We start from the raw sequence: 27,571 nt of genomic DNA on the forward strand, positions 1-27,571 counted from the left end.
TCAGCTAGCTCAGTTTTCATGCCCACATATTTGGCTGCATCTAGCTAGCATTAAACCTAATCTTCTCCCTTTCAAGCCGGGTGTAGAAGTAAATAATTTTGAGGTTACCATTGCCTAGACGTGCCTTTACTCATGATTTTTTTTTCATAGAATGCCTACAGTGTTGAAACAGGTCCTTTGGCCCAACAAGTCCACACGACCCTCAGAACATCCCATCCAGACTCTTCCACCTATAAACCACCTAATCTACACATCCCTGAACACTATTTGCGATTTAGTATGACCAGTCCACCTGGCCTGCAAGCCTTTAGACTGGGAGGAAACTGGAGTACCCGGAGGAACCCCATGCAGACACAGGGAGAATGTGCAGACTTCACACAGACAATCGCCCGAGAGTGGAATTGAACCCAGGTCCCTGGCACTGTGAGGCAGCAGTGCTAGCCACTGAGCCCCAATGCTGTCCCATGATTGAATTCAAATTCCATCTGCCATGGCAGGATTTGAACCCAGGCCCCCATAACATTATTTGGATCACTGGATCAACAGTCCAGTGATAATACCACTAGGCCATTGCCTCCATATTTATTTATTTATTATGGTTATTTACAATCTTCAGATTTCACAGTGCCAAGTCTAATATAACCTGCTGCCCAGTTAGTTCCAGAACGTGCTGCTTTGTGAACATTTTTGGCATTGTTTCTTTGAACTCCTCATTCAACCTAATATTGCCAATCTGATTTTTTTTCTAGTTGAAATGTAGATTAAAGTCACCCATGATTATTGCTATGCCTTTAATGTATGCTTTGCCCCAAATTGAGTTTACTGCTCAGGGGCCTGTAAATCATTCCTGCTATTGACTTCTTTCCATCTGAAGCCAAATCTGTTTCCTGTCCTGACTTCCTGAATTAAGGTCATGTCAAGCTATAGCACAAATGCAAGTCTACATTAACAGTGCTACCCTTTCAGTATAAGCCTAGAATTTAGAGTTAACTATTTGAACATGTTTTGTGTGAAGGAATTGAAAAGTAAGATGTTAATTTTCAAATCCATCCAGTGACCATTCAAATTTAGGCCTTGCCAGAGAAATGAACAGCCTTGTGGAATGCCATTATCTGCTTCAAATATTTGCTGTTTTGAGATTGCATTATAAATAGAAGCATAATTCTTCCAGTGTCTTGCAGCTTATCAATGAGTGATGAAGCCCTACAGACTAGATTTTGTTTACTAACTTGATCTTAGATAAAGTAATAACATGGCCTTAGGCCACAGACCAAGGAGTAGTAAATCATTTCTTAATCACTATCTGCTGAGTCTTGTTGAAAGCTTAATATGGTGAAATAAACTCTTGCCTCTTTGTATAAAAATTCGCATGTAAATAGTGGTGTGAGCTACTGTATTTTTATTTGTCAACCTATTCAAAGATGTTATTCCACACCCTGGGGAGACTTGAACCCAGACCTCCTGATTCAGATGTACAGATGCTACACTGTGCCACAAAAGCCCTTCCTGAACAAAACCTATAAGGGATACCCAAGTCAGTGGTTCTCATGAAACTACCTAACAATGAATCAGCTTAGGGTAAATGATAAAAATTGCCTAAAAACAAAAAGAGCCTGAACTTTGGTGTTTGGCAAAGAAGATGGGTGAATCTTGGAAGATTATCACTAGCCACTGAGAATAAATTAATTTGTATTGCTAAATTGTTCTTCATTTGCCAAGGTTTGTTTAGCTGCATGTATTAGAAATCTGCTGCAAATGTGCAGTAACCAAATAATTGTCATTTCAATTATATTTAGGGTGATAATGGAGGATCACGAATTCTGCAGAAGAGATGGACATCATTTCTCAAAGCTAAGCTGATATGCATTCTACCAGAGTCTAATTTTGTCTTCAATGTCATTCAGGATGTTTTTATTTTGAAAACTCCAAATTGGAAGGAAACAGTGTTTTATGGTGTATTTACATCCCAGTGGTAAGTAACTCAACAACTTTGCCATGGTTTTCAACATACTACGTAAGATACATTTTCAAGTAGCTTCATTTAGGAAAAAAAATTATCTTTAATGTTCTGTATACCTTTCTTCCCTATGCATCATTCACCATTTTTAGATAATAACCTAGTTTGGTCTCAGTAGTTACTCTTTCTATTGAGCTTAATCAAGGGCTGAGCAGAAATGGAAAACAGTTCTTCAGCTAGCAAGTCATGACCCTTCAACATTAATCTTTCATCTGTTCTTACATATTCTTGTAACTCCCCATTTTTTATGAGAAGATGTGATTTCAGCACTAAACTCATGTTTTGTGCAAAAGATTAAAACTTCCATTTTCCTTCCTTTAGTGCTTATTCAATATCCAGTCCTGGATGATTGATAAGATTGACATTGGCTCCCAAACTTCATGCCCTAGCCACCAATTCTGCCTGTCCCCTAACAACTGTTGGCACTGAACATAACTGTTTACAATCTGTGTTGTATTTGACCTTGATCAGCTTTTAACCACATCACTAGGACTACCCATTTCCACTTCTGTAATGTTGCTTGTCACAACTCATCTGCTGATGAAACCCTCATTGCTGCCTTTGTTACCTCTAAACATGACTATTATGACACATCCCTGACCGGCTTACCATATTCTATACAACATGTATCAGTCCCAGTAACTGCTAGATTATCCGATAGTGTGCTAAATGCTGTTTATCCATCACTTCTCTGCTGAACTACACAGACTGCCTGTTAACACCTTAACTTGAAAAGCCTCATCTTTGTTTTCAAAGCCTTTAGTGGTCTGGCCTTTTCTCAACTCTGTTATTTCCCCAGGTTCTACAACCCTCCTAACAAACCTCCTCTAAATGCAGACTCTTAAACATCTGTGATTTTAATTTCTTCACTATTTGTGACTGTACAATCAACTACTTAGACCATAAGTTCTGAAATTCTAACCTAAATCATCTCGCATCTTTTCCACTCTTTTCTTCCCCCTCTCAGACCCTCGTCAAAGCCGATTACATCTGATCTAATATCACCTTGCATTTAGCTGTGTTATATTTTGTTTTGTAACATATCTTTGAAGTTTCTTGCAATAGTTTACTGTTGGAAGATGGATTATTGTTACAAATTGCCATTTGATATCCACGCACTGCTCATGTTACTGATTCCTTTGTACAGTTAAGACTCCTGTTCATTGACTTACATACATGAGCAGTGCAAAATGAATCAAACTTTGGTCAATAAGATGAGTAGTGCTTCACCAAGAACAGTGCCACGGTGGATAAATGCAAATCTTCAAACCCCCTTTACAATAAACTAACTCACTTATCATCTGTCTTTATAAATGGACTATCACAGTGATCAGAAGTAGGCAGTTAAAAATTCAAATCAATAATTAGAGATCTACAAATCAGCTCAAAGCTAGAGATTTCAATATCTTTTTCTAATAATGTAACAGGCTCCAGGGCTGCCTGACACTTGCATTTGGTTTACTTGAGAAAGTTTTTGTCGTTTCTTCTCTAGTCATTGTGGCCTGAAGTAAATGCTTCACCTACATACAGTGGAGAGAATTGGTATGAATGGCTCTGCTGTGTGCTGGCCTTTTAGAAAGGGCTTTTACCTGACCTGACAAAGCTTATGTTCTTTCCTGCAATGTAAGAAACTGTCATGGATATTGTGGAATTGAAGAATCCAACAGACATATATTGCAACTAACTTTCATATAGAAACTTTACATTCCTCAGACCCACAAGTGTCTGGACTAGTATTAAGCTATTAATGTTCAGCAGAAGGGGAATGCTTCAGTAGAATGTTATGTTCCAAGCGATCTGAGGTCAGATGGAGCATGAGACTCTTATCCTCACATGCTGTGATGCAGTGATGCAGTGATGAAATGAGCATGTCCATTAAACTTAGGCTAACTTACTGACCATGAGACAAAAAAAAGCTGTCATTTTAATTTCGGTGTAATTTGCATATGGTGTTGCACAAGTAATGCTGAATTTGGCTGTTTTTAAATGCCACCCTCGCTCAATATACATGGCCTGTATATTTTCAAATTCACTCTGAAATTAAATAAATATCCATCTTGTTTATTAGCAAGGTGGGTATCATAAGTGATTCAGAAAGGTCTATCTAATTGAACCTTTTAAACAATTCTTCAGCATCACCATCTAACTATTACTTTGTAGTGTGATTGCACCTGTGAATAACCTTTTACAGAATCAAAACATTTTATGGAAAGAACGAGCCAGGAAGTACAAATTATGTTTGTGGTTCACTGGAACCATTAGTAGAATACGAGACAGATGGAAGGTAACTTCAACAAGGAATACTTTATTAAAAACTGAAAGAACTGTGGATACTGTAAGTCAAACAGAAACAAAAGTTGCTGGAAAAGCTCGGCACGTCTGGCACCACCTGTGAAGAGAAATCAGAGTTAACGTCTTGGGTCCGGTGATCCTTCCTCAGAATGGATTGTCACTGTTTATTGTCAGTTTCTCAGCTCCACAGTTAGTTTATTGACTGCTTCCTCTAGTTCCTGTCTTCAATTCATCTAACCCACTGTCTTAAAGAGGCAGAACGCATCCAACTTCATACACAAGGAGATAGTAAGAACTGTCAATGGTGGCGTCAGAGATAACACAAGACCTTCATACGCAATATCCTTTCCCCTTTATTTCTGTACTCCCTCTAACAACATAATAGACATTGTACAATTGTAACACTTTTATACAAGCATTGTAGCAAACATATACACATGATCAGGAATGTTAACACTTCTGTAGCTTAGGTTGACATGATCAGTCACTCAGACAGGTGGTGATTCCTTGAAGACGATCTCCCCATCTCAGGAATCTATTCTAGTGTAGTCTCCTGGGCCTCTGGAAGCCCTTGTTGTTTCACAGGTGTGATCTTCTCTGATTAGCTGTTGTCTCCTCCCTGGGTATAGCCAGCTCTGGCTTGGAGACACGAGACTCAGTCAACACCACTGGTCCTATCTGGACTACCTCAATATCCTGAGGGACTTCCCCCTGTTGTTGAAATGCAGTGACCTGCTGGTCTGTGTGTCTGCTGCAGACCAGTTTGTCCCTGAGATGCTGCTTGGCCTGCTGTGTTCATCCAGCCTCACATTTTATTATCTTGGAATTCTCCAGCATCTGCAGTTCCCATTATCTCATATATGATAATGGTCCTGTTTGAACCACCATCCCTGTTAGGATCCATTTTTCCCCAGACATACAATTCCAGGCCAATGCAATTTCTCCTCCTGGAATACCCTCGACGTTATGGGTTCTGCCCTTCTGACCATCTGTCCTTCTTGATTTCGCTCTACCACCTCGCTGATCTCTTCCGGCCACGGTAAGTCAAACCTGATTCTCAGCCAGCAGTTGAACATTAAGGACGATTGTGAGCACTGGATCATTATGTATGGTGTGTTCCAGTACATGCTGAGAAACTTAAGGCCTTTAAGGCCTGCTTCAAGGTTTGTACAAATCTAATCTGCAGTTTATCATACACAGCCAATCTCACAGGTCTGACTCCATGATTTTCCAGATATTGATCAAACTCTTGCGCCACAAACTGTGGACCATTGTCACTCACAACTTGTTTGGGGTTCCTGAATCTGGCAAATATTTCATTCAGTTGGTCTTTGTTGTTTCCACTGATACCAACTTCATGACTGTCATCTTGGACCACTTGAGTGGGCAACAATGACTATCAATAACATCTGTACTTCTGCTGGTCCTACAAAATCAGCATGCATTTGTTGCCGCGGTGATTGAGAACACTCCCGTAGATGAAGGGCCAACAACAGAAGTGCCTTCCTTACTAATGTGCAGGTTTCACAAGATTCCACTTCCTCCTCAATCTGGGAGTCCACTTTTGGCCATCAAAGATAGTTTCTGGCTATTTCTTTCACTTTCACCAGGCCAGGATGCTCTTGGTGCACATGTTACTGCAGCTTCCCTCTATAGGGAGGAATGACAATGCTCATTTCTTAACAATAAATGTCTGTCTGATATGGACAGCTCCCATCTCCTAGACAGGTAAGGGTGTCAAGCTAGGTGGGTTCTATGACAAATCCTTCCTGCCAGGACCAAGTCCACCATTGGGCTCAAATTAGGTTCATTCCAGGTAGCGTTCTGCACCTGACTTACTGCATAGGTTCCTTCATTTCCTCTGAAAGTACATAAGTTTCAGGTTTCTATCAGGAACATCTGTTTTTCCTGGAAATAGTAACCTTGACAAAACATTTGCTTCTCTCACTGTCAGTATCTGATTTCGTATGAGTAGGCTGACAGAGCCAGTGCTGATCTTGGCAGGCGTGCTGCAGTCATTGATGGTATCCCAGTATATGGGCCAAAAATTAAGGTTAGTGGGCTGCGGTTGGTCAGCATCACAATGTGCCTGCATAAAGGAAATGGGAGAACTTCTTGACACCAAACACTGTGCCCAATCCTTTTTTTTTCCATTTGGGCATCCTTCTCCTCCATCTTTGTTAGTGACTTTGATCCAAACACAATGGGCCTTTTCTGTTCCTTTGGCAAGATGTGTGACAGTACAGCCCCAACCCATTAGGCGACGAATTGTACACCAACTGCAATGGCAACTTCAGGCCAAAATGTATCAACACACCTCTTTAGAGCTTGCTTCACTTCTTGGTAAGCCTTCTTACATTCCTGGGTCCATTGCACAGCTGCCCTTTTCTCAGCGCCTGTTACAGGGGATTTAGTATTGTTGCCAGATCATTCACAAATTTGCTATAACAATTTATAGAAGAAAGGAAGTTGCCCAAATTTGAAAACAACATGGGATTGTGGAATAATGGTGAGGGAGTGGTCATAAGGGGACTCAGGCCACAGTCAGTGGGCAAAGAGGGGAACACTCACTCAGGAGCTTACTGTAATTGTCATGGAGAAAGCTTGCTAGGGTACATGGACAAATGCTGGGAGACACGACCACGCTAACAGTTGATGAGGGAGGGACTAGCGTAGAGGGAATTCACCAAAGCTGGGCTGAGAAATGGCAGATGGAGTTCAACCTGGATAAATACGAAGTGATGCATTTTGAAAGGTCGAACTTAAATGCTGAATATAGGATTAAAGGCAGGATTCTCGGCAGTGTGGAGGAACAGCGGGATCTTGGTGTTCAAGTGCATAGCTCCCTCAAAGTTGCCACTCAGGTGAATAAGGTTGTTAAGAAAGCATATGGTGTTTTGGCTTTCATTAACAGGGGGATTGGTTTAAGAGCTGCGAGGTAATGCTGCAGCTGTACGAAATCCTGGTGAGACCACACTTGGAATGTTGTGCCCAGTTCTGGTCGCCCTATTATAGGAAAGATGTGGAGGCTTTGGAGAGGGTGCAAAGGAGGTTTACCAGGATGCTGCCTGGACTGGAGGGCTTGTCTTACGAGGAGAGGTTGACTGAGATCGGACTTTTCTCTCTGGAGAGAAGGAGGAAGAGAGGTGACCCGATCGAGGTGCACAAGGTAATGAGAAGCATGGATAGAGTTGATAGCCAGAGACTTTTCCCCAGGGCAGGATTGACTGCCACGAGGGGTCATAGTTTTAAAGTGTTAGGAGGAAGGTATAGAGGAGATGTCAGAGGGAGGTTCTTCACTCAGAGTTGTGAGCGCATGGAATAGTTTACCAGTGGTAGTCATGGAAGCGGAGTCATTAATGACATTTAAGCGACTGCTGGACATGCACGTGGACAGCAGTGAATTGAGGGGAATGTAGGTTAGGTTATTTTATTTTTGGATTAGGATTATTCCACAGCACAACATCGTGAGCCGAAAGGCCTGTACTGTGCTGTACTTTTCTATGTTCTATGTTCTGGAATTGAATGGGAGAAAAAATTCCTGCTGGCAGGAACCATAAATAGAACACAAGGTAGACAGAGGATAAACTTGAACAGGGAATACTTCATTGTAGGTGTTTCAACTCCACAGTCAGTTTTTATATTGCATTTTCTAGCTCCTGCCTCTCGGTCACCTGACATGCTCTCTCAAAGGGCAACACACACCAAACTTTATATATAACAGTTCTGAAGTCAGAATTAGAAATGGCGAATTACTCCAAATGAAATCTTGACACCAGTTAAAGACCAAAGAAGTGTACATCAGATTCTGGCTTCCTTTTTGTTTAGAGTTATGCGTAAGTTTGCAAGTGTGAATCTGGATTAATGATTGTGACATTGGAAAACTGTACCTAAAATATTGTACAGTATAGGTACAAGTAGTTCTGAGTTAGATTTCTGGTTTAATTACTGAAAATTAAAAGGCAAAGCAGGAGCTGAATATTCTGCTCCTGTTCCTATTTCTTATTTACCTACAATTGCTGCTTTAAGTGAATTGTGTATTCCCATAGAAACCTATGTTAAAACTGCAATCGAGTTTCTTTATTAATAAAAACATTAAATCTGCTTTCTGTCAATAGATGCTGCCAGACCTGCTGAGTTTTTCCCTTTGCAAGAAAATGCCTGATTAGAAGTTGAAATACTATACTTTGTGTTTAACACTGTTTCTAGCTAAAATGTTTTGCAGAATAAATTAAATCACTGGGTTATATCAAATAGTGTACTTTTTTATATAAATTCAGACTTTATCATTGTATCATGCTCTCTCCCCTTTCCCATTCTTCCATTGGCTAAAATGTGCAAATATATACAGTTATTTAGATGGGTAAATTATGCTCCCTTTGGAGTGGCTGTTGGTAGTGTAAACAAATCTGGAGGTTTAAAACCTTAGTTTGAAAATGCAGCAATTGAGAAGCATGGGAAGAGGGAACACAGTAAGTAACTAAGTTCTCATGGCAATGATTGGGTCCTGTTGTCTGAAAATATTGATTCAGTAACATGGAACACATGACATAAAATCAGAATTGCTGATGTACTCCAACACAGCAGTAATACAAAAAACTAACATAACTCTAAGGAGAAGGTCTTAAAAATAAAGCAACATCTGAAGGGAATGTCATTAAATCAGGTGATGTTAGTTGCAGACTACCTTTATAATCGTATAATAAAATGTGTCTTATGACCTTTTCAGGAGTAATTTGGAAGTATCAGCAGTCTGTGCCTTTAACATGTCCACAGTGGAAGATGTTTTCTCTAAAGGGAAATATATGCAAAGCGCTACATTTGAACAGTCCCATGTAAAATGGGTCAGATACAATGGACAAGTTCCAAAACCTCGCCCTGGCTCAGTAAGTATTTGGAACCATTCTGTTATCATTTTTTGGTTCTTTTAAATGAAATTCAAGGTCTGCAAGTTTGATATGACTATTTTCAGATCGCCTATTCTACTTCAATAATGACCATAAATTTAAAATTTGCTGGTTTAAATCTTTCTGAATCCAGTTTAATGGTGATTTGTGTGGCTTGGTTATGTAGATGTACAACTTCTTAAAAAGTTCTCAGTTTATGAATTCTGCAGCCTAGGAAAAACTGGGTTTGCTGGTGAAACTTCGTTAACACTGTTCTGAGGGGATCAACAATATAACTAATTCATGGTTATGTACAGGCAATGGACTGATATTAGGAACAAAAACAGAAGTTGCTGTAAAAATTCAGCAGGTCTGGCAGCATCTGTGAAGAAAAATAATCAGAGTTAACATTTCAGGCCCGGTGATTTGTCATCAGAATTAGGGAAGGGCCACTGGACCCAAAACGTTAACTCCAATATTTTTTTTTTCTCCTTCACGGATACTGCCAGACGTGCTGAGCTTTTCCAGCAACTTCTGTTTTTGATCCTAATTTAAAGCATTTGCAGTTTTTTTTTCAGTTTTTATTTGATACTTTGATATTGTTTGGGTGCTAATGTAGATGTATCTCTCAAGTGGATGCTTTTGCAATAATTATGGGGATGCAATGTTGGGAAATAAAATATTCTAATGTTAAAACCAATTTTTAAGTATTTCATTGGCTGGGAGCCCAAAAAGTACTAGTCAACTCTGCTGACTTCTCACTTAATTGAAAAGTAAGTTGTGCTTGTTTGAATACTGGGTATGAGTGTAATTTTCATTATTCAAATTCTTTATCCCTATTCTAGTGTATAAATAATGAAGCAAGAGCTTTGAATATCAACAGCTCACTGATGTTACCAGACAAAACTCTTCAGTTTGTGAAGGATCACCCCCTGATGGCAGACCCAGTGAATCCTATAGGAAATAGACCAAAATTGGTGAAGAAGAATGCAAACTATATACAGATTGTTGTGGACAGAGTTAGGGCGCTTGATAACAACCCCTATGATGTCATGTTTGTGGGTACAGGTAGGTTTTTGTAGCAATTTTTAGTACAGGAAATCACTTACATCCTATGTTAAGTTCAGGAAACAGTTTTGGCATAAATTGGTCATTAGGAAATTTAGCAACCATCATGTGTGTCATTTTTATAATTTGTAAAATGTTGAGGCCCTAGCTCTGATCCCTCTGGCACATTACTTGTAACATCTTGCCAACTAAAAAATGACCCATTTATGCCAGCACTGTTTCCTGTACTTACCCAGTCTTCTACTTATGGTCATGTTACCTACTGTCCTTTTAGGTGTTTGCTTTTATTTTCCATAATTTCCTTTTGGTGTGATACCTTATCAATTACCTTCTGGAAATCCTAGTGCAGTATATTTGCCAGTTCCCCTTTATCTACAGCACTTTACTTCCTCAGAGAACTCCAATTAATTGTTTAAACATCACTTACCTTCAACAAAACCATGTTGACATAACCTGATTATCTTCAGGTTTTTTAATCCCCTTACAATTGTGTCTTTAATAATAATTTCTGACATCTTCCGAAAGCAGTTAACTTTTTGAATGAAAATGTCATAGTTGCTGTTTTCCAATTGATTGGTGCCTTACTCAAATGTGTGGAATTTTGGAAAATTAAGCCAATGATTCAACTATCTCACTCACCACTTCTTTTAAAACCATAGGATAAATTCCAGGATTCAAGGGCTTTTTGGCTCATAAATCCAGCAATTTGCTCAGTACCTATTTTCCTTATTGTTTGTAATTTTCAAGTTTGATACCTGGCTTTTCCTATTTTTAGTTAATTATGGGTGGTGGATCCTCCTTTTGGAATTCTTTCTTTGTTCTAAAATATTAGTAGTAAAGTGATTGATGTTGCATCTTTATTAACCTATTTGTTAGCCTAAATTGCCAGCTCAATCTTTAGCTTTCATTGTTTTCATAGACCCACTCTTCTATCCTTAAACTTGAAAGTAAAATTCATATTATGGCTGCGGCTACCTACGGATGCTTCTGTATGAAATCACTAATGAATCTTGTATTACTTTTGACCATCTGAGTTTTAGTTATATGTTTTTAATATGCTGTCATATTATTTGATTTCTTGAACTGACATCATCCATCTCTGTTGTGCTAATGCCATTGTTAAGTAACAAACCCACCTCTTCACCTTTTCCTAGCTTCCGGTCTTCCTAACTATCATGTAGTTTTTAATATTCAGGTCCTAATCTATGTTATCATGCAAATGTTTCTCTGTAAAGGCTATCAGATCACAGTGCAAATAGAAATTAATGACTATCGGTTAGTTTTCTTTGTTTTGTATGCCGCATGCATTCACCTAAGCAACATTTGGTATTGGAGATAATGGGAACTGCAGATGCTGGAGAATTCCAAGATAATAAAATGTGAGGCTGGATGAACACAGCAGGCCAAGCAGCATCAGCTTTTGTGCTCCTGAGATGCTGCTTGGCCTGCTGTGTTCATCCAGCCTCACATTTTATTAACATTTGGTATTGCCCTTTTTATTCCTTTTGACCTCTAGCTTCAACTGCTGGCTTACAGTTTGATCTGTGGTCTTTTTCCTTTCCTGTCATAAATCAATAGATTTCCCTTTGGTCTTTACTGTATTCTGATTTCCTACTACTTCTCAAATTTTATTCCTTGTTCCTTACTTTCCCAAATATGTGGTTTACAAGAACACAAACTCCCACACACTTCAGATGGTGCCAGGACTGGTGCCAATGCCCCATGAATGGGAGCCCATCTCTGTTGCACCAGTCTTTAAACCAAACTTGAATTTCTTTTTTCCCTATGCCACTTTTGCAGGTGATTCTGGCAGTACACCACTGATTATTACCTTTTTGAGGTTTTGATTCTTAATTTGCTGTCCAGCCTCTCAAACTGACTATGCAGAGCCTTGCTCCTGGTCTTGCTATGTTGTTGATACAAGATACTGGAACCTCCCCCTTCCATTGTAAATTCCTCTTGAGCCCTGAGCAAATGTCCGAAACACTGGCACTGGGCAGATACTACAGGCTACTGGACTCTCGCTGTTTGCTGCAGTGAATGGTGTTAAACCCTGTGGCTTTACTACCACTGCATTCCTTTTTGTTTCTCTGACTTGATTGGCTTTCTGTACCACAGTGCCAAACCCCCTTATCTTATCCACCTAGTGGGCCTCAATCTCATTCAGACAAGCTGAACGAATTGCTGTTGGGCATTTGAAAAGGCTGAATTCCTGCAAACCTGCGTCCGGCTCACCATTCCGGCTCATACAAAGTAGCATCCTCCTTTCCATCATACATGAGCAGCCTGAGTCCTGAGAGTTGTCTGTTTTTTTGGGATAAATTGTCCAGGTAACTTTCCTCTCCCTGATGTATGCCAGTGCCTCTACTTCCAGCTTTTAAAGTCTGAATTGAACAGCTCAAGCTGAGTTCTGTGCTTGCCCATTCTAGACTTCAAAGTTCTGAAATTCCTTTTTGAATACTCTAGTTCTCCCATTTTAAAAAAGAAAGTTGAAACCCGATCTCTTCTTGGTGTCAAATTTGCATCGCTGCAATGTTACCATTCTGTCTTGTGACAGTGCTACCAATTTAATGTGAATTAATTTGTGATTGCTTTTTTGAAAAAGTTTATTTTGTTACTGTTAGGCTCATAAATTTGCAAATAAGGTTATCTCTTTATTTAGTGCAGTCACGTGTAGCTAAATATGGTGAAAAGTTTTGTTTTGCAATGCACAGATAATAGGGTGCTCACAATGCCGAAGTTGGTGAGGGCCCTTATGAATATACCACCTTGACTGTTGCATCTACATGATCGTCCAGGACAGATTGGCAGTTATCAGCACTTCTAGGAACTTGACACACTCGACCCCCTCCACCTCCACTCTGTTGATATAGGTGGGGACGTGTCCTTGTCCTTTCTTCCTGAAGTCAATGATCTGTTCTTTTGTTTTGTCGACTGTGACAGAGAAGCAAGCCAAAAAGCCCAGTACTGGCTTGATTGCTTTAGTCACATGGTCCTCGGATGACTCTGTGAAGTTTGCACATTCTCCCTGTGTCTGTGTGGGTTTCTGCCTTGTGCTCCGATTTCCTCCCATAGCCCAAAGATGTGCAGGCTGGGGAAATTGGTCATGCTAACTTGCTCACAGTGTTCAGGGATATGTAGGTTATGTGCATTAGCCATGAGAAATGCAGGATTACAGGGATCTGGTAAGGGGATAGGTCTAGGTAGGATGCTGTTCAGAGGGTTGATGTGAACTTGTTGGACCGAATGGCCTCTTTCCACACTGTAAGCATTCTAAGATTCTAAGACATGACTCCCTGAAAAGAATGTTATTTATGCATTACGTTTAACAGGAAGATTGTTCCAGCCAATAATCCTGAGGCATAAATAAAATTTTAAGTTGTTCAATGACTTTGTATGGGCCCTAATCAAAAATCATCTTCAAATGCAAATATATCTCATAAACTTGTTCTGCTTTAGGCTGCAAATAAAATCTTTGAAAAATTCCCTTCTTAATCTATGGTGACTTCTCCCAATCATATTGTTACTTTGTAAGTGTCAAGTTATTGTATCTGTTGTAATTCTTTCTAATATTTTTCCTGAAACTGACATCTAATCAGCAAGAACCAAAAGAACAGCAGATGCAGTAATTCGGGAACAAAAGCAAAGTTGCAGGAAAAGCTCAGCAGGTCTGGCAGCATCTGAGTTCCTCAGTTCTGCGGAAGGGTTACCGGATCCGAAATGTTAAATCTAATGAGCAAGTCTTTTTAGCTCTCCATTTCTCTCCTTCTTAAATGGTAGAGTTACAGTTTTTACTTTCCAGTCGACAGGGTCTTTTATAGAATCTATAGGATTTTGAAAGCTAACCACCAATGCATCCATATTGCAATGAACACCTCCATCATGGCTGGTGCAGTCATTGGCAACGCTACCTCAGAGCACCAGGACCCAAGCTTGATCCCAGCCTTGTGAAGTTGCACATTTTCCCAGTGTCTGTGTGGGTTTCTGTCAGGTGTTCTGGTTGCTCCCTGTAGCCCAAAGGTATGCTGGTTAGGTGGATTGGCCATACTAAATTGCTCCATTGTATACAGGGATATGTAGGCTTGGAGGGGTTAGCTATGGTTAATGTGGGGTTACGGGGATAAAGCAGAAAGAGGGTCTAGGTGGGATGCTGTTCGGATTATTAGTGTAGACTCGATGGGTCAAATGGCTTGATCTTCACTAGGGATTCTGTGATTCTATCAACATCTGGACCAAGGGATTCAACAACTTTCAATCCAGTTAACATTTGGAATACTGCTCTAATAATGGTAATTTCTTTGATTGCTACATTTTTACAAGTGCCTTAGTTTGCTAGTATTTCTGGAAGATTTTCTGTAACTTCATCAAGGCAGGTACAAACGTATTTTTTGAATTTCGCTGCTGTTACAAATTTCCTGTTTCCATCTACAATGGACCCACATTTGTCCTTGCTGATCTTTTCCTTTTTACAAATCTAAAGGATTAGATTAACACCTTTCATGACCTCAATGACTTGAAGTAATCTACAAAATAATTGTTTATGAACTGTAGTACTAATGTAATAAACTGGAAAAATGCTAACCCAGAGAGGATTAATTAATGTTGTGACCCAGCCTCCCCCAACTCCTGAATGGACCTGTATGAAAGAAACTGCAATGATATGTTTCTTTTAAAAGGCCAAGAATACAGAGGGATAAATAATATGCTGATTCTAATGCTGCAATGTTTAAAATGCAAGGTTTTGTTTACAGCTGGTAATATGGATATTCTGAAATGTATGTTTGTTTTTCAGATAAAGGCTTATTGCACAAAGCAATTAACTATGATAATGAAATGCATATAATTGAAGAACTCCAGATTTTCCCTGACTCTCAGCCTGTGCAGACGTTAGTGTTGTCCAAAGAGGTAAGTGTACTTAATTTTTTCACCCTCTGACAATCATATAAATTAGTGATGGTAATCTGGCACAGTGAAGAACCTGAGTTCCTCGTTTAAGAGCATAATTATGGTGCTATATTGCATGTTGATCTGATGAATCTCTCCTGCCAACATTTTTTTGGATGAAACTTCCATTGAACATATTCATATCATGTTTCCCTGTCACTTGCAGCTGGACCACTGTTAAGAAACTCCACTTTTCTCCATTACATAGAATCAGAATCCCTACAGTGTGGAAACAGGCCCTTCGACCCAAAAAGTCCGCACCAAATCTCAGAGCATCCCAGACAGACCCATCTCCCTATAAACCCACCTAATCTACAAAAAGATGTCCAGACAACTTCTACATTTTATTTTAAGGAGAATTGCTTCCTGGCTTCACTCCTGAATGGCCCAGTTCTTATTTTAATTTTTTAAAATGTGCCTCATCTTTTTTCGACTCATTCTTTCCCAACACTTCTAATTCTCTGCATTTCTAAAACTGGTGACTCATGACAAGAGTGTGATTTTTATTATCATTTTACTGATATCCCTTCAGTACCAAGTCCCAAATTGCTCTTTTTCGCGAATATGTCATGTAGTGAATATTGATGGATTGCTTATTTCGTTGAACTATTGGATCCAAATCAAATCCTGTTTTCCATATCACCAGTATTTTGTGGACATATATAGTGTTCACACCATTGTCTCAGTTGAAATCAAGTAATTTAGTGTAGGCTAGTGGTCAAACCTGAAAATTTACTGATGTTGTAGTACAATGCAATGAACTACTGGGGTATCCTGACGATATCCTGCCATGTTATGACTGCTATTAGGAAAGTTTTGGCATTTAAGCTGTACAACTTTGAGAAAAGGATAGAGAATAGTAAATCTACCTACTTTTAGTGCTGGCCAAAGGACGTAGATTTGTGCTTCAATAAAGTCTTTCGAGTCACAGCCAGTTGTGAACCAGTACTCTGTTATAATCCTGACCAATGGAACCAGCCAGGAAGCTGTCATTAAATTAGAATTTTTCTTTCAAATTTAAGTGCTTCCTCTTCCTGTTTCATATTTATTTTTGGAATGCGGTTGACATTACACAAGCCCAATTGCTAATGGAACATTGAGAGTCTCCACATATTTAAGACTGACATCACATATGGCCAAATGCAGAAACAATGACAGCTACCCTTCTGTAAAGAACATTGATGACCTAGTTGGTCTTTTTTTAACAATCTGGCAGTTATTTTTCTGATGCTACAAATTGCCTGATTTAGTGCATCAAGTTGCTTAACTTTTTATGGTCAGATTTCAGTTCAGGATTTCTGAATTTCTGGCCCTGTATTAGCATTCCCTGCATACTGTACTTGTGTTGAAATCTCTAAATCCCACATTGCATAAAACTGTTCCTCCGTTCTTCTTTCTGTATTACTGTCAGCAACATGAGAGTTGTTGCAGTTCTTGTAAGAAATGCTATTACATCTATTTTGTCTCTTAAAATTGTTCATTATAATTTATGAAGCTTTTCAGTTTTTCTTGACCTGTTGAATTCAAGAGAATGCTAGCTTGGGTGCACTGTAGCACATTTTTCACCCAATGATGGCTGGAGGTCATCACATTTGCCTGTTCTTTCCTGTGTGTATTTTTCCCTCCTTTTAAAGTGACAAGTCCCAATGCAGTTGTGTTGGATATGATTGACATCTGCAGTCCAGATCATGATGGGGACATACCCATTCCAAGTCTGAGAATTCTTTGCATTTGGGAAATACTTTGCATATCCCTATTGGCAGTGGGATCCTCAATCCCACTTTTCCTGTTTTATTTTATTTATTAATGTGAGGTGAGTGTTCCTAAATAGGCTGGCATTTATTATTCATCCTAAATGATCTTTGAGAAGTGAGTATTGAGGTGTCTTTTTGAACTATTAGTAGCCCTTGTGGTGTAGGTACTTCTAAAATGTTAAGCATTTTGACCCAGTGATGTCGATCAAACAGCGATATATTTCCTAATCAGTGTGACTTAGAATGGAACTTTTGCGTGATACTGTTTGCATGTGATCAATAAACTTATTCTTCTGGACAAAAGATGTTGTGAGTCTGAGAGGTTTTAAGGGAACCTTGCCTAGCTGTTTCAGTTTGTAGTGTATTGAAGCCATGTATGCATTGGTTTGGAGGGTGATTGTCAAGGTAGTGAATGAGACCCAAATTGAGCAAACTTCTCTGCCTTAGATCATGTGGAGCTTGTTGAGTGTTGTCGTGGCTTCACTTATTCAGACACGGATAGATGTCTATCACCCTCCTGGTTTGTGCCTTCTAAACAGCAAGAAGGTTGGAAAGTGAGTCATATCTTATCATATTTTATATTACTTGTCCAATTCCATTTTTGATCAGCGTGATCCCGTGGATGTTGTTGACTGCATCAATGATGCTATTGCTGTTAAAAATCCAGACAGAATAACTAAATTCTCTATCAGTTTGGGGGTAGTTATTTCTTAGACCATGTGACAAGGCATAGCACATGGATTACATAAAGCTGGGACCAGGCACTGTGAAGTAATCTAAGGGAAGTTCATTAATGAAGCAGTAGGTAGACATAGGACAGAACCCTAAGGAACTTCTGCAATGATTTTGTAGCGCTGTCGTGGTTGACCTGCAACAGCCACTGTCATCTTGCTCTGTCCTGAACGTGACTCAGCCAATGGAAGTTTTTTATTTTGTTCCCATTCAGTTTTACAACAGCTCCTGGATAGTTGGTCGAGTGCTAACTTAATATTTAGGGCAAAAATAGAATTGTAGAATCGTCAAGTCACAGAGTATTGAAACAGGCCCTTTGAGCCAACCAGTTGACATCAACCATGCTCCCAAATTAAACTAGTCCACCCTTTCTGAGCTTGGCCCAAATACCTCCAAACCTTTCCTATTAACCTTAATATCCAAATGTCTTTTAAACATGATAATTATACCTGTATCCGCCACTTTCTCTGGCAGTTCATTCCAAACATAAACCACGCTCAATCTAAAACAAAGTTGCCCATCTTGTCCATTTTAAATCTTTCTCCTCTCACGTCCTTTGTGTTAAGCATCATTGATTTATTACTTTTCAGAGATCTTTTCAGGACTAGAAATGTTGCTGAGACATTTTGATTTTGATTTTTAACATTTCATATTACTTTGATCTTTGTCAGTATTCATACTCTCTTGCTGCATCTTAAAACTGCAACTTTAATTTAATCTATTTATTTATTCATTATCAATTAATGTTTGACTTTTTCACTTGTAGGACAAAAAGTATCTTTATGCAGGGTCTCATTCTGGTGTTGTTCAAGCCCCTGTTGCTTTTTGTGAGAAGTATAAAACCTGCATGGATTGCATTTTGGCAAGAGACCCCTATTGTGCCTGGAACACTGAAAGCAAAATCTGTGCCTGGATTACAGAAAATTATACCGATAAGAGGTCCGTGTATTTTGCACAAACTGTATTTGAATTTGTATAGCTATGTTACCATCTCATGAGGTTTCCTAAGGTGTCAGTGTTCAGTTTTTAATGTTTACCATTGTTCTGAAATGCAACCTTTCAATGAAATTATCATCTAGCAAAATTGGCGAAGTAACATGCCATATACTTGCCTACTGCTGAAAGATTCAGACCTTGGTATATTTGAAGTGCAGGTTATGTAACACTCAGCTTCATCTATTCCAGAACCACCACTTAGTTGCTTATAAATCAGCACTGTTTCATAGACTTTACTGACTTAAAAAAAATCTAATAACAAAATTAAGTTGCAAAATGAGAGTTGATAGCATTGAAAAATCATTTGAGTTACGTGATTTTTGAATCAGAAGAGACCGGTGGACTATGCACTATGTTTTTGCTTCTTTTCATAATGGATTTTTAGTGTGTGTTTAAGATGCAATTGCTTCTTCTAACCAAAAATCCTCTTTTTTGGCTTGGTTGATATTTTTCCTCAACCTTAACCTGTTCCTATGCATTTGAATCTACCTGAACCTACCTTTTCATTGCTAAGAGAAGTTTTCATTGCTGCTGCACAAATGCTCCGTATGCATGATCAAAGCCTGGCTTATTGACCTCACACTACAGTTGCGTTCAATAATAAACTGCTTCACAGACATTTAGGTGGCAGATGAATTTAGCATGCAAATGTGACAGATGACACACTCTGGTAGAAGGAACGGGGAGAGACAATACAGAATCAAGGGCACGATTCTAAACAGTGTGCAGGAACAGGGAGACCTTGGTATATATGTAGAAATCATCAGAGGTGGCAAGGTAGCGAAGTGTTAAAGCAAAGAATATTCGAGGTTCGTTAATAGTGGTATAGAGTAGGAGAGGTTAGGCTGAACTAATACAGGACAATGATCATATATTTTTCTGCGTGCGACAGTGTAGGAATGATGTGAATGTATTAGAGCGACTGCAGAAGTGTTTTATGAGAATGGTTCCAGGGATGACATACTTAAGTTACGAGAATAGATTGGAGAAGTTTGGACTGCTCCTCTCTGAGAGGAGAAGACCCAGGTGAGATTTGATAGAAGCCTTCAAAATGATGAAGGGTCTGTCAGAGTAGATAGGAAAAATCTGTACTTACAAAGGATTGCAAACCAAAGGGTACAGTTTAAAAGTGTTTTACAAAAGACGCAAATGCAAGGTCAGAAAAGTTTTCATAGATTGAATGTTTCAGGTTTGGAATGTATTGTCTGGAATTGCAGTGAAGATGGAATCAACTGATGCTTTCAAGAGGGCCCAGGATGACCACTTAAAGAGAGACAATGTGCAGTTTTGCAGGGAAAAGTGCTGAATTCTTGCATAAATTAAAATTCTCTTTAAGCCAGTGCAGACCCAATAGACTAAATGATCGCCTCCTATACTGTAACAATTCTGGGATTTTTGTGACTGTGAATATTGTTATTTCACAAGAGCAGAATGATATTATCTGCCTTACCCTTTCTTCCACTGCACCCTAAATTGAACCTGAAACTCTAAAAGTGATGAATTCTGAGGCGAAAATCTTCTCCTGAAATTTCTAGCATAAATGGTCTGTTATGTTCTCCTCTTAAATTATTAAGCATTCACTCTGTTTCAGTCAGTGGTCATCTCCATTTAATCAGAATGCTGTGAAATCGAGCCCACACCAGAAACTTAAGCACATAACCTAGATGAATCTCTCTTGAACAATACTGAATGTATTTTTTGATTGACGTGTGGTACCATATTCCCTTACAAAAGATTCTGCAACACTATTTAGAGAAAAGCATGGAATTTTGCCTGGTGGCCTAGCAGAATTTATTCTTCAACCACAATCACAAAACAGGTCATTTAGTCATATCAGGTTCCTGTCTTTGGGATCTTGCTGTGTGCTAATTAGCTGAAACACTATCCAGATCACAACAGCAATTATATTTCAAATGTACTGAATTGGCAGTGCTTTGGGATGTCCATTGGTTCTGAAAGACAATTTATAAATGTTTGTTTTTATTTGAATATAAATGTGATGCCCAAGGAAATGAAGGCTTTAGCATGTGACATGCTGGATGAACGACTTGATAATTGCATCGATCTACTTGTACTACTTCCTTCCCTAAATATTATAACTAGATATCAATTACTAGCAACTATTAATTATTGATTTGAATTATTTTCTTTCCACAGCAATTTGATACAGAGCCTGAATGGATTTGAAGTTCCTTGCAGAGCTGAAGATGGTATGTGGACAAATTTTGATGCTTATGATGAATATATTCTCCTAATCAATCTGTTCAGTGATGTTATTACACACCTGTGGAACAGGTGGGATTTGAAAATGGGTGTTCTAGGTCAGATTTAGGAACACTACACTGAACCCAAGATCCCAGTGCTCATGACGAATATCTTGAAAAACTGATGAATTCTGGAACCGCCAATAATGGCGATACTTTAAATATTTGATATCTTCCAAACAATCTGTCCAGAGAAGTTTTCATATACCACTGGAGCATGTGCACCATGAATCCAGACTTCTATCTACTGTGGTGGTTTTGGGCCCATGTCTCTGGATTTGTGGCCCAGCATTAAGTACTCTACTGTATCATCTCCCCGCTTTCTGCTCATGATGAAAGATATTTTTAATCCAACTGGTCAGTTATGTTATGACCTCTGGAGCAGGTGAGACTTGAAAGCAGGTCTCTGTGGCTCAAGTGTAGGGATATTTCCATTGCCTCACTTGACTCCCCACCGCTACTGAAGAACTTATTTTCAAATCAACCTAATCAAGAGATGCTACTTCACACCTTTGGAGCAGGTGGGACTTGAACGCAGGCCTCCTTGTCCAGAGGTAGGGACACTAGCACTTTGCTACAAGAGCTCTACTGCTCATGAGAAACTGAATGTATTTTCATTGTCACCAACTGGACAGATCAGAAAGTAATCTGCCAGTGAAATTGATGCTGGCAGCCAGATTAGCTGTTCACCAACATTTTTGTGAAACATTCTAGAAACCTACATTTGGATATCAGACGAATTAAGTCTTAGTGTTCTAAAAATGCAGTCTTAACAAATGGATCAGTTTGTATCCCTGGTCTTGTGCATCAGGAGCTAGGTGATCTGGATGACCTACATCTGCAATGACTGTGACGAACTAATCAAGTATGGAGCAGCAGCGTAAACTAAAATTACATTTAAGTAATAGAAAATTTTGATGTTGCAATGACATGAAACCTTGGAGCATTGGAATAATATATCTATATAAGGTGGTCATCTAATATATTAAATTGCTTCAGTTCTTATAGTGAAGGCTCATCTGCACTGCTGTTCAGGAGCGATTTGCAAATTTTTGACCCAGCAGCAGTGAAAGAATGGTAATAAAATTTGAGACAGAATGGTATGTGACACAGAGGGGAACTTTCAGGTTGGAGAGTGCCCATATACCTGGTGTCCGTGCTGTATCTATTGCAAGTTATGGGTTTGGAATCTGATGACGGAGAGGTTTGTTGAGTTGCTGCAGTGTATCTTGCAGAGCTGCATCTGCAGTACAAAGGGACCTTGATGAGATGGGCCAATGGGCCAAGGAGTGGCAAATGGAGTTTAATTTAGACAAATGTAAGGTGTTGCATTTTGGTAAGGTGAACCAAGGCAGGACTTATACAGTTAATGGTAGGGCCATGGGCAGCGTTGTGGAACAAAGATACCTAGGAGTGCGGTCACAAGTAGACAGAGTGGTAAAGAAAGTGTTTGGCGTACTTGCCTTCATTGCTCATAACATTGAGTATAGGATTTGGGATGTCAGGTTTCAGCTGTATAGGACATTGGTGAGGCCATTTTTGGAATACTGCGTACAATTTTGGTCAGCCTTCTATAGTAAGGATGTTGTTAAACTTGAGAGGATGCAAAAAATATTTACAACAATGTTGCTGACACTGCAGGGTTCAAGCTACAGAGAGAGGCTGAATAGACTGAGGCTGTTTTCTCTTGCACGTCAGGAACTGAGGGGTGACCTTGTAGAGATTTGTGCAATCATGAGGGACAGGTTGATAGGTAAAGTCTTTTTCCTAAGATGGGGAGCTTCAAACTAGAGGGCAAAGGTTTAAGGTGAGAGAGGAATGATTTAAAAAGGACCTGAGAGATAAATTGTTCATGCATAGGGTGATGCACATATGGAATGAGCTGCTAGTGGAATACTGGAGCCAGGTGAAGTTATGACATTTAAAAGGCATCTGGATGGGTATATGAATAGGATGAGTTTAGAGGGATATGGGCCAAATGCTTGCAAATGGTACTAGGTCAGCTTGGGATGTCTGCGTGGTGTGTTTTGGACTGAATGTTCCGTTTCCAGCGTATGACTTGCTGACTCTAAGTGTATGTTTAAGGTAATGGATTGGGTGTCAATCAAGCTGCATACATTCAGCCAAATAGAGACACCTGACCTGTATCTTTTAACTGGGGTCAGGATTTGGGGAAATGGGAAATGAGTTATTCACTGCATGAACAGGGTGGATGCTTAAAAAGGGTAAATGCAAGAAGGATATTCTTAATGTGTGGGGATTCAAGAATCAGTGCTCTTAGTCTTAGGATAAAGACATACTGGGTTTTGCCATCATTCTGAATGGGGATATTTGTGAAGCCTTCTCTAGTGGCGGACAATTAACCAACTGACCATTGATATATAAATGTGGCATTGAATCCGAACCCTGAGTTTCAAATGTAATTCTGACTGCCTGTGAACTAATTGGCTTTCCAATGGGAAATAGGAAAAACTGTTAGTAAACTGATGCCCAGATTGTACTCAATTTCCAACTGGCCAATTTCAGAATAATACTTTGTGAAGACTCTGGAATAACTATTCCATTCGGTTACAGTTTGAGGATTGTTTGGAAATACCTGAAAGGTGGAGTCTCCCTTACAAAATAAAAAACACTTCAAATTTTTTCTCAGAGTAAAGAAACATACTCCTCTTTCATTTTCACCCAAAATCTGTGTTCAAATCATCGTATGTTGCTGGTGAAACAAAAAAAATACAGTTCACTGGCAGAAATACCAGAAGAAAGCTTCAAAATTTGTGAACGTTTTTAAACAGAAATATCATACATGTATAGGCTTATAATGTAGCTGGAGTAAACCAACAAGGAGTGTCTGTTTTGATGTTTTTGAATATAAAAATTAGTGAAATCATGATTAGTGAAATACTTGAATTTCTATTAGAATAATAGCCAAAACGATAAATTGGTGATTCTTCAAAAGTAACTATATGTAGATTTGATCTTCTACCTTTTACTATTTGGACGTAGAATTCTCATTCCACTGCTAATTTAGTCTCTAATCCCAGTCTTGCCTAAACCTTATGCACTGATAAGCCCAGAAAACAAGTTTTGACAATGAAAAATAGGTTATGGTGAAGGCAGGTGAGGAAATGAAGAGAAACTATAATGTGTGATGAACATTTTAAAATTTTGCAATTCTTCATATTTTAATTTCTCAGCTCATTTAAGTCATTTGTTGGAGGACCATGACAATAAATGTGCTTAATACAATAGTTTGATATAATTGCATTTCAATTTATAATCATCCATGATGCAATTTACTAGATTACAATAAAAAAAATTCCACGTTCTTATTTATAAATGCATGATGCTGGAAATCTTTAAGCCAATACATTGGTAAACTTTTAATATTGGAATTGTCCCTTGTAGCTGTACCTTCAAAAAAGCAATTTATCAGTCCTGATCAGGTTAATAAATTTTGCATTTTTTTCTTCTATATTGTGTTTTATAGTGGAATCTGCGATATCCGAAGAACATCAAGTGGATCCAGGAGGGTTTAAAGAATTGAAATGTCTCCCTATGTCTAAACTGGCTAAAGTTATATGGAAATTAAATAACAGTACTCTCAGTGACAATTCAAAGTACCGACTTGTTCAAAGCAATTTGTTGATTTTTCCTGTAAATGAAGATGATTCTGGTACCTATGATTGCTGGGCAGTAGAATCTGTGAAAGGACGCCTGTTTGAACAACTGGTGCAAAAGTATTCTCTGATCGTAAAGGGTCCATCTAAAGTTGTAACAACCTCCCCAACTGCACCATTTACCAAAACGGAAGGTAATTCTGCATCAACTCAGAGAAGCACAGATAAAGAGTGGATGTCTTCTCACACTGTCACACCCCAGATTCAAACTGATATGACCACTTCAACTGTGCCATATGCTTCAGTTTCCACATCCTCAATCCCTCCACTTCCAAATTCAGCAGTAGACACTCAAGCTGTCAGTGAGCCTTCAACTGTGGGAAGTAATGATAGGGTTCTATTATCTTTACTTGTGGTGATTACGCTTCTTTTCCTAATCCTATTTTGTTACAATTGTTACATGAAATACTTGCCAGATCCTTGCCTGAAACTACGTCTGTGTATAATTGGTAATGAAAAGAAACCAGAATTTGATTATGATGTGTCTGAGGAACTGGTAAAGTCTCATGCAGTGAAAATCAATTCAGATAATCCAGGTAGAGAGCAAATTGTTGCTGGTGACAAGGGTTATGAAACTGAGTCAGACTGTGGGAATGGCAAAATTCCAAGTTCAGAGAAACCTCAAGAGCTCAAGCAAATTCAAGAAAACCATTTGATTGGTTTGAGTGATGCAGAGAAAGATACAGATATTCCTGACATTAAATTCATTGATGAGGAAGTTCAGAGTCTTTGTTAGCATATTTTTTGCATTCCTTATAGGTTTAATAAAGTTAAACTGGTTGCAAGCATGAGCCCAGAAAGTTAGGGAAAAGAAAAAAATCAGGTAAAACTTTGAAAGGTTTTTAGTAGATAAAAGTACTTGGTAAATGATGTTAAAAGCCAATATCCATCCCATGTTCAACCTGCATTATATTCAGCAATCTCAATAGTTTTCATGTGCTCAGTATACAGGTCATTTGAGTTTCATTCCAAATTGGAAATTAATAATTTATCAAATTGGTAAATTTCAAAGTGCTGTCCAAATTGGAGCAAATTTTTTTTGCATATGCTGTATATATGGTATTTTATATTGCACTGAAAATTTGAGTAATATTCTGTTAGAAATTGTATTTTGTTGCTGCATCTAATGTAGGTTGATGCCTTTGTTTATGCTAACAGTGTACAGCAACTCAGGGATCAAACAATGAACAGTAGATATGTGTGTTCTTTTTAGCTTCTGTCTTGACAATAAGAGTTGACAAAAGGCTATATGTGATTGATATTTAGATTATAATATGTATGTGCTATAGTAAAACATGGGGTCCATAGAAATGTGATTGAGTTGTAATACATTTTAAAAGGAAATGCAAACATTTTTAATATGCTGTTACTGAGCCATGCCGCAATAGAGTGCTTAGTTGCAAAGACTTTTCATACTTGTGGAAGACTTTTGATACTCAGCAGAGCACTGTACCACCAGTAGCCACATGGCCACAGAGATTAATTTTCCAACCAATGTGGCAAGGGACAAAATCATATGCTGTGGACATATATTAATATTTTAGTTGGCTATATCCTTGGGAAAAGTGAATTCTTACAGCCTGTGAAATTGTTGATGTTTGAGACTGAATTGTTGATCCAGTGGACTTTAGTAAGACTGACAAAGCCAACACTGGAACCTGTGTTTTGCTGCTATAGATGTTCAGTCATTTTGTAACCCACTGAACTGCTGTTTAGAACAAGACCCAGTGGTGCAATTAACAGGCTTTTTAATCTACCACTGCAATGGCAGCACTGAACATTTATATTAAGTTTAAGCATGGCAAGTCATTTCATTCTGTTTTCTGGCATCTCTATTTGTTACGGTGTTTATAAGCTAAAACAGGCTCATTTTGAAATTACTTTACTCACAAAAAGTGTCAAAAGGTTTTATATAGAGCTATATTTTAGGGAAATGGGCGCATTCCATGTGGTACATTTAGTGGTACAAGTCAGTTTTTTCGATTATAAAGGAAATTGTGTATGAAATAACCTTTCTCTTAATTGTGTAAAAAGCTGAAGCCAGAAAAAATGCCCTGCACAAAAATATTTTAGACCACTGAAAATTTAATTGAGCCTTGTGTTTTTCTGTGTCTACCTTGCAGTGCCAAAATTTTACGTACTCCTTTAAATACCACTACTACTTTGCTTGACTCAATCTATTGCTTTTTTTTAATCCCTTTAATGCATGATCAATCTTACTTGTGTCTTTAGAACTCTGTTCAGTTTGTACCGTTCTGTCTCACAGCTTCTTCTGTTTTACCTTTCACTCTTGTCGGTCCCTCCTCCACCTCTTTGGGCCTGGTCCACCTCCTCCCTTTGCTATTACCCCACAACAAGGGTCTTCTCATGATTGGTCCAGTACAGACAGTACAGTGGTTCAGCTGCTACCACCACTGCTGAGCGACCAGATACTTAATGTGTGTAGCCCTGGATCTGTTCACCTCTTCTGTCAAGCTATTGGTGAGTGAACATCTGCTAACAGGAGTAATTAACCTTTCTCTTTATTAAGTGGGAGCAGGGGTAGAGGCAAAACTAGCCACTTTAAATACAGTGAAGCAACTTTCCTTCTGTTTACAAAGGAAGAATACTTTACATGTGGTAATAGTGAATTTCTGCAAACTTCTCCAAGTTCAGAGCCAGTCTCTGATATCCCGTTAGAATCTTTTTACTTTATAATAATGTATACTGAGCTTATCTGGAACCCAGAAAGACTTTTTCAATTTTATATCTTTCATTTAATTTGTCATATGTGGTACTACGGCTTTTTTAGTAGAATATGTATATTAATTACTTTTGATTATAAGCTGAAAAAGAGAATTGCACAATAAAATTTACATCAACAATCCACTGTACTTTTACTTTGCAGTATGAACGTGCATATATTGTGACCATTGTTCAAAATGATGCAAAAGTTAGGTAA

General features: G+C 38.7%; 1 protein-coding gene across 10 annotated transcripts in view; it reads left to right on the forward strand.

The window, feature by feature from the left end:
- Positions 1-27,571, forward strand: part of sema4d (sema domain, immunoglobulin domain (Ig), transmembrane domain (TM) and short cytoplasmic domain, (semaphorin) 4D) — a 243,197-nt gene that overhangs the window by 167,246 nt on the left and 48,380 nt on the right. For 7 of the 10 annotated variants that reach the window (XM_059644599.1, XM_048527928.2, XM_048527937.2 and 4 more), the window contains 7 exons: positions 1,797-1,972; positions 9,039-9,195; positions 10,041-10,263; positions 15,056-15,168; positions 18,460-18,632; positions 20,847-20,899; positions 24,441-27,105. In XM_059644599.1, the coding sequence (XP_059500582.1) occupies positions 1,797-1,972; positions 9,039-9,195; positions 10,041-10,263; positions 15,056-15,168; positions 18,460-18,632; positions 20,847-20,899; positions 24,441-25,366 (1,821 nt within the window). In that variant the 3' untranslated portion in view covers positions 25,367-27,105. Of the gene's footprint in view, positions 1-1,796; positions 1,973-9,038; positions 9,196-10,040; positions 10,264-15,055; positions 15,169-18,459; positions 18,633-20,846; positions 20,900-24,440; positions 27,112-27,571 lie in introns of those variants that run through there. The other 3 variants (XM_059644600.1, XM_048527936.2, XM_048527938.2) reach the window with 2 other exon arrangements.

This window comes from Stegostoma tigrinum, chromosome 3, assembly GCF_030684315.1.
Source record: "Stegostoma tigrinum isolate sSteTig4 chromosome 3, sSteTig4.hap1, whole genome shotgun sequence".
NCBI lineage: Eukaryota > Metazoa > Chordata > Chondrichthyes > Orectolobiformes > Stegostomatidae > Stegostoma > Stegostoma tigrinum.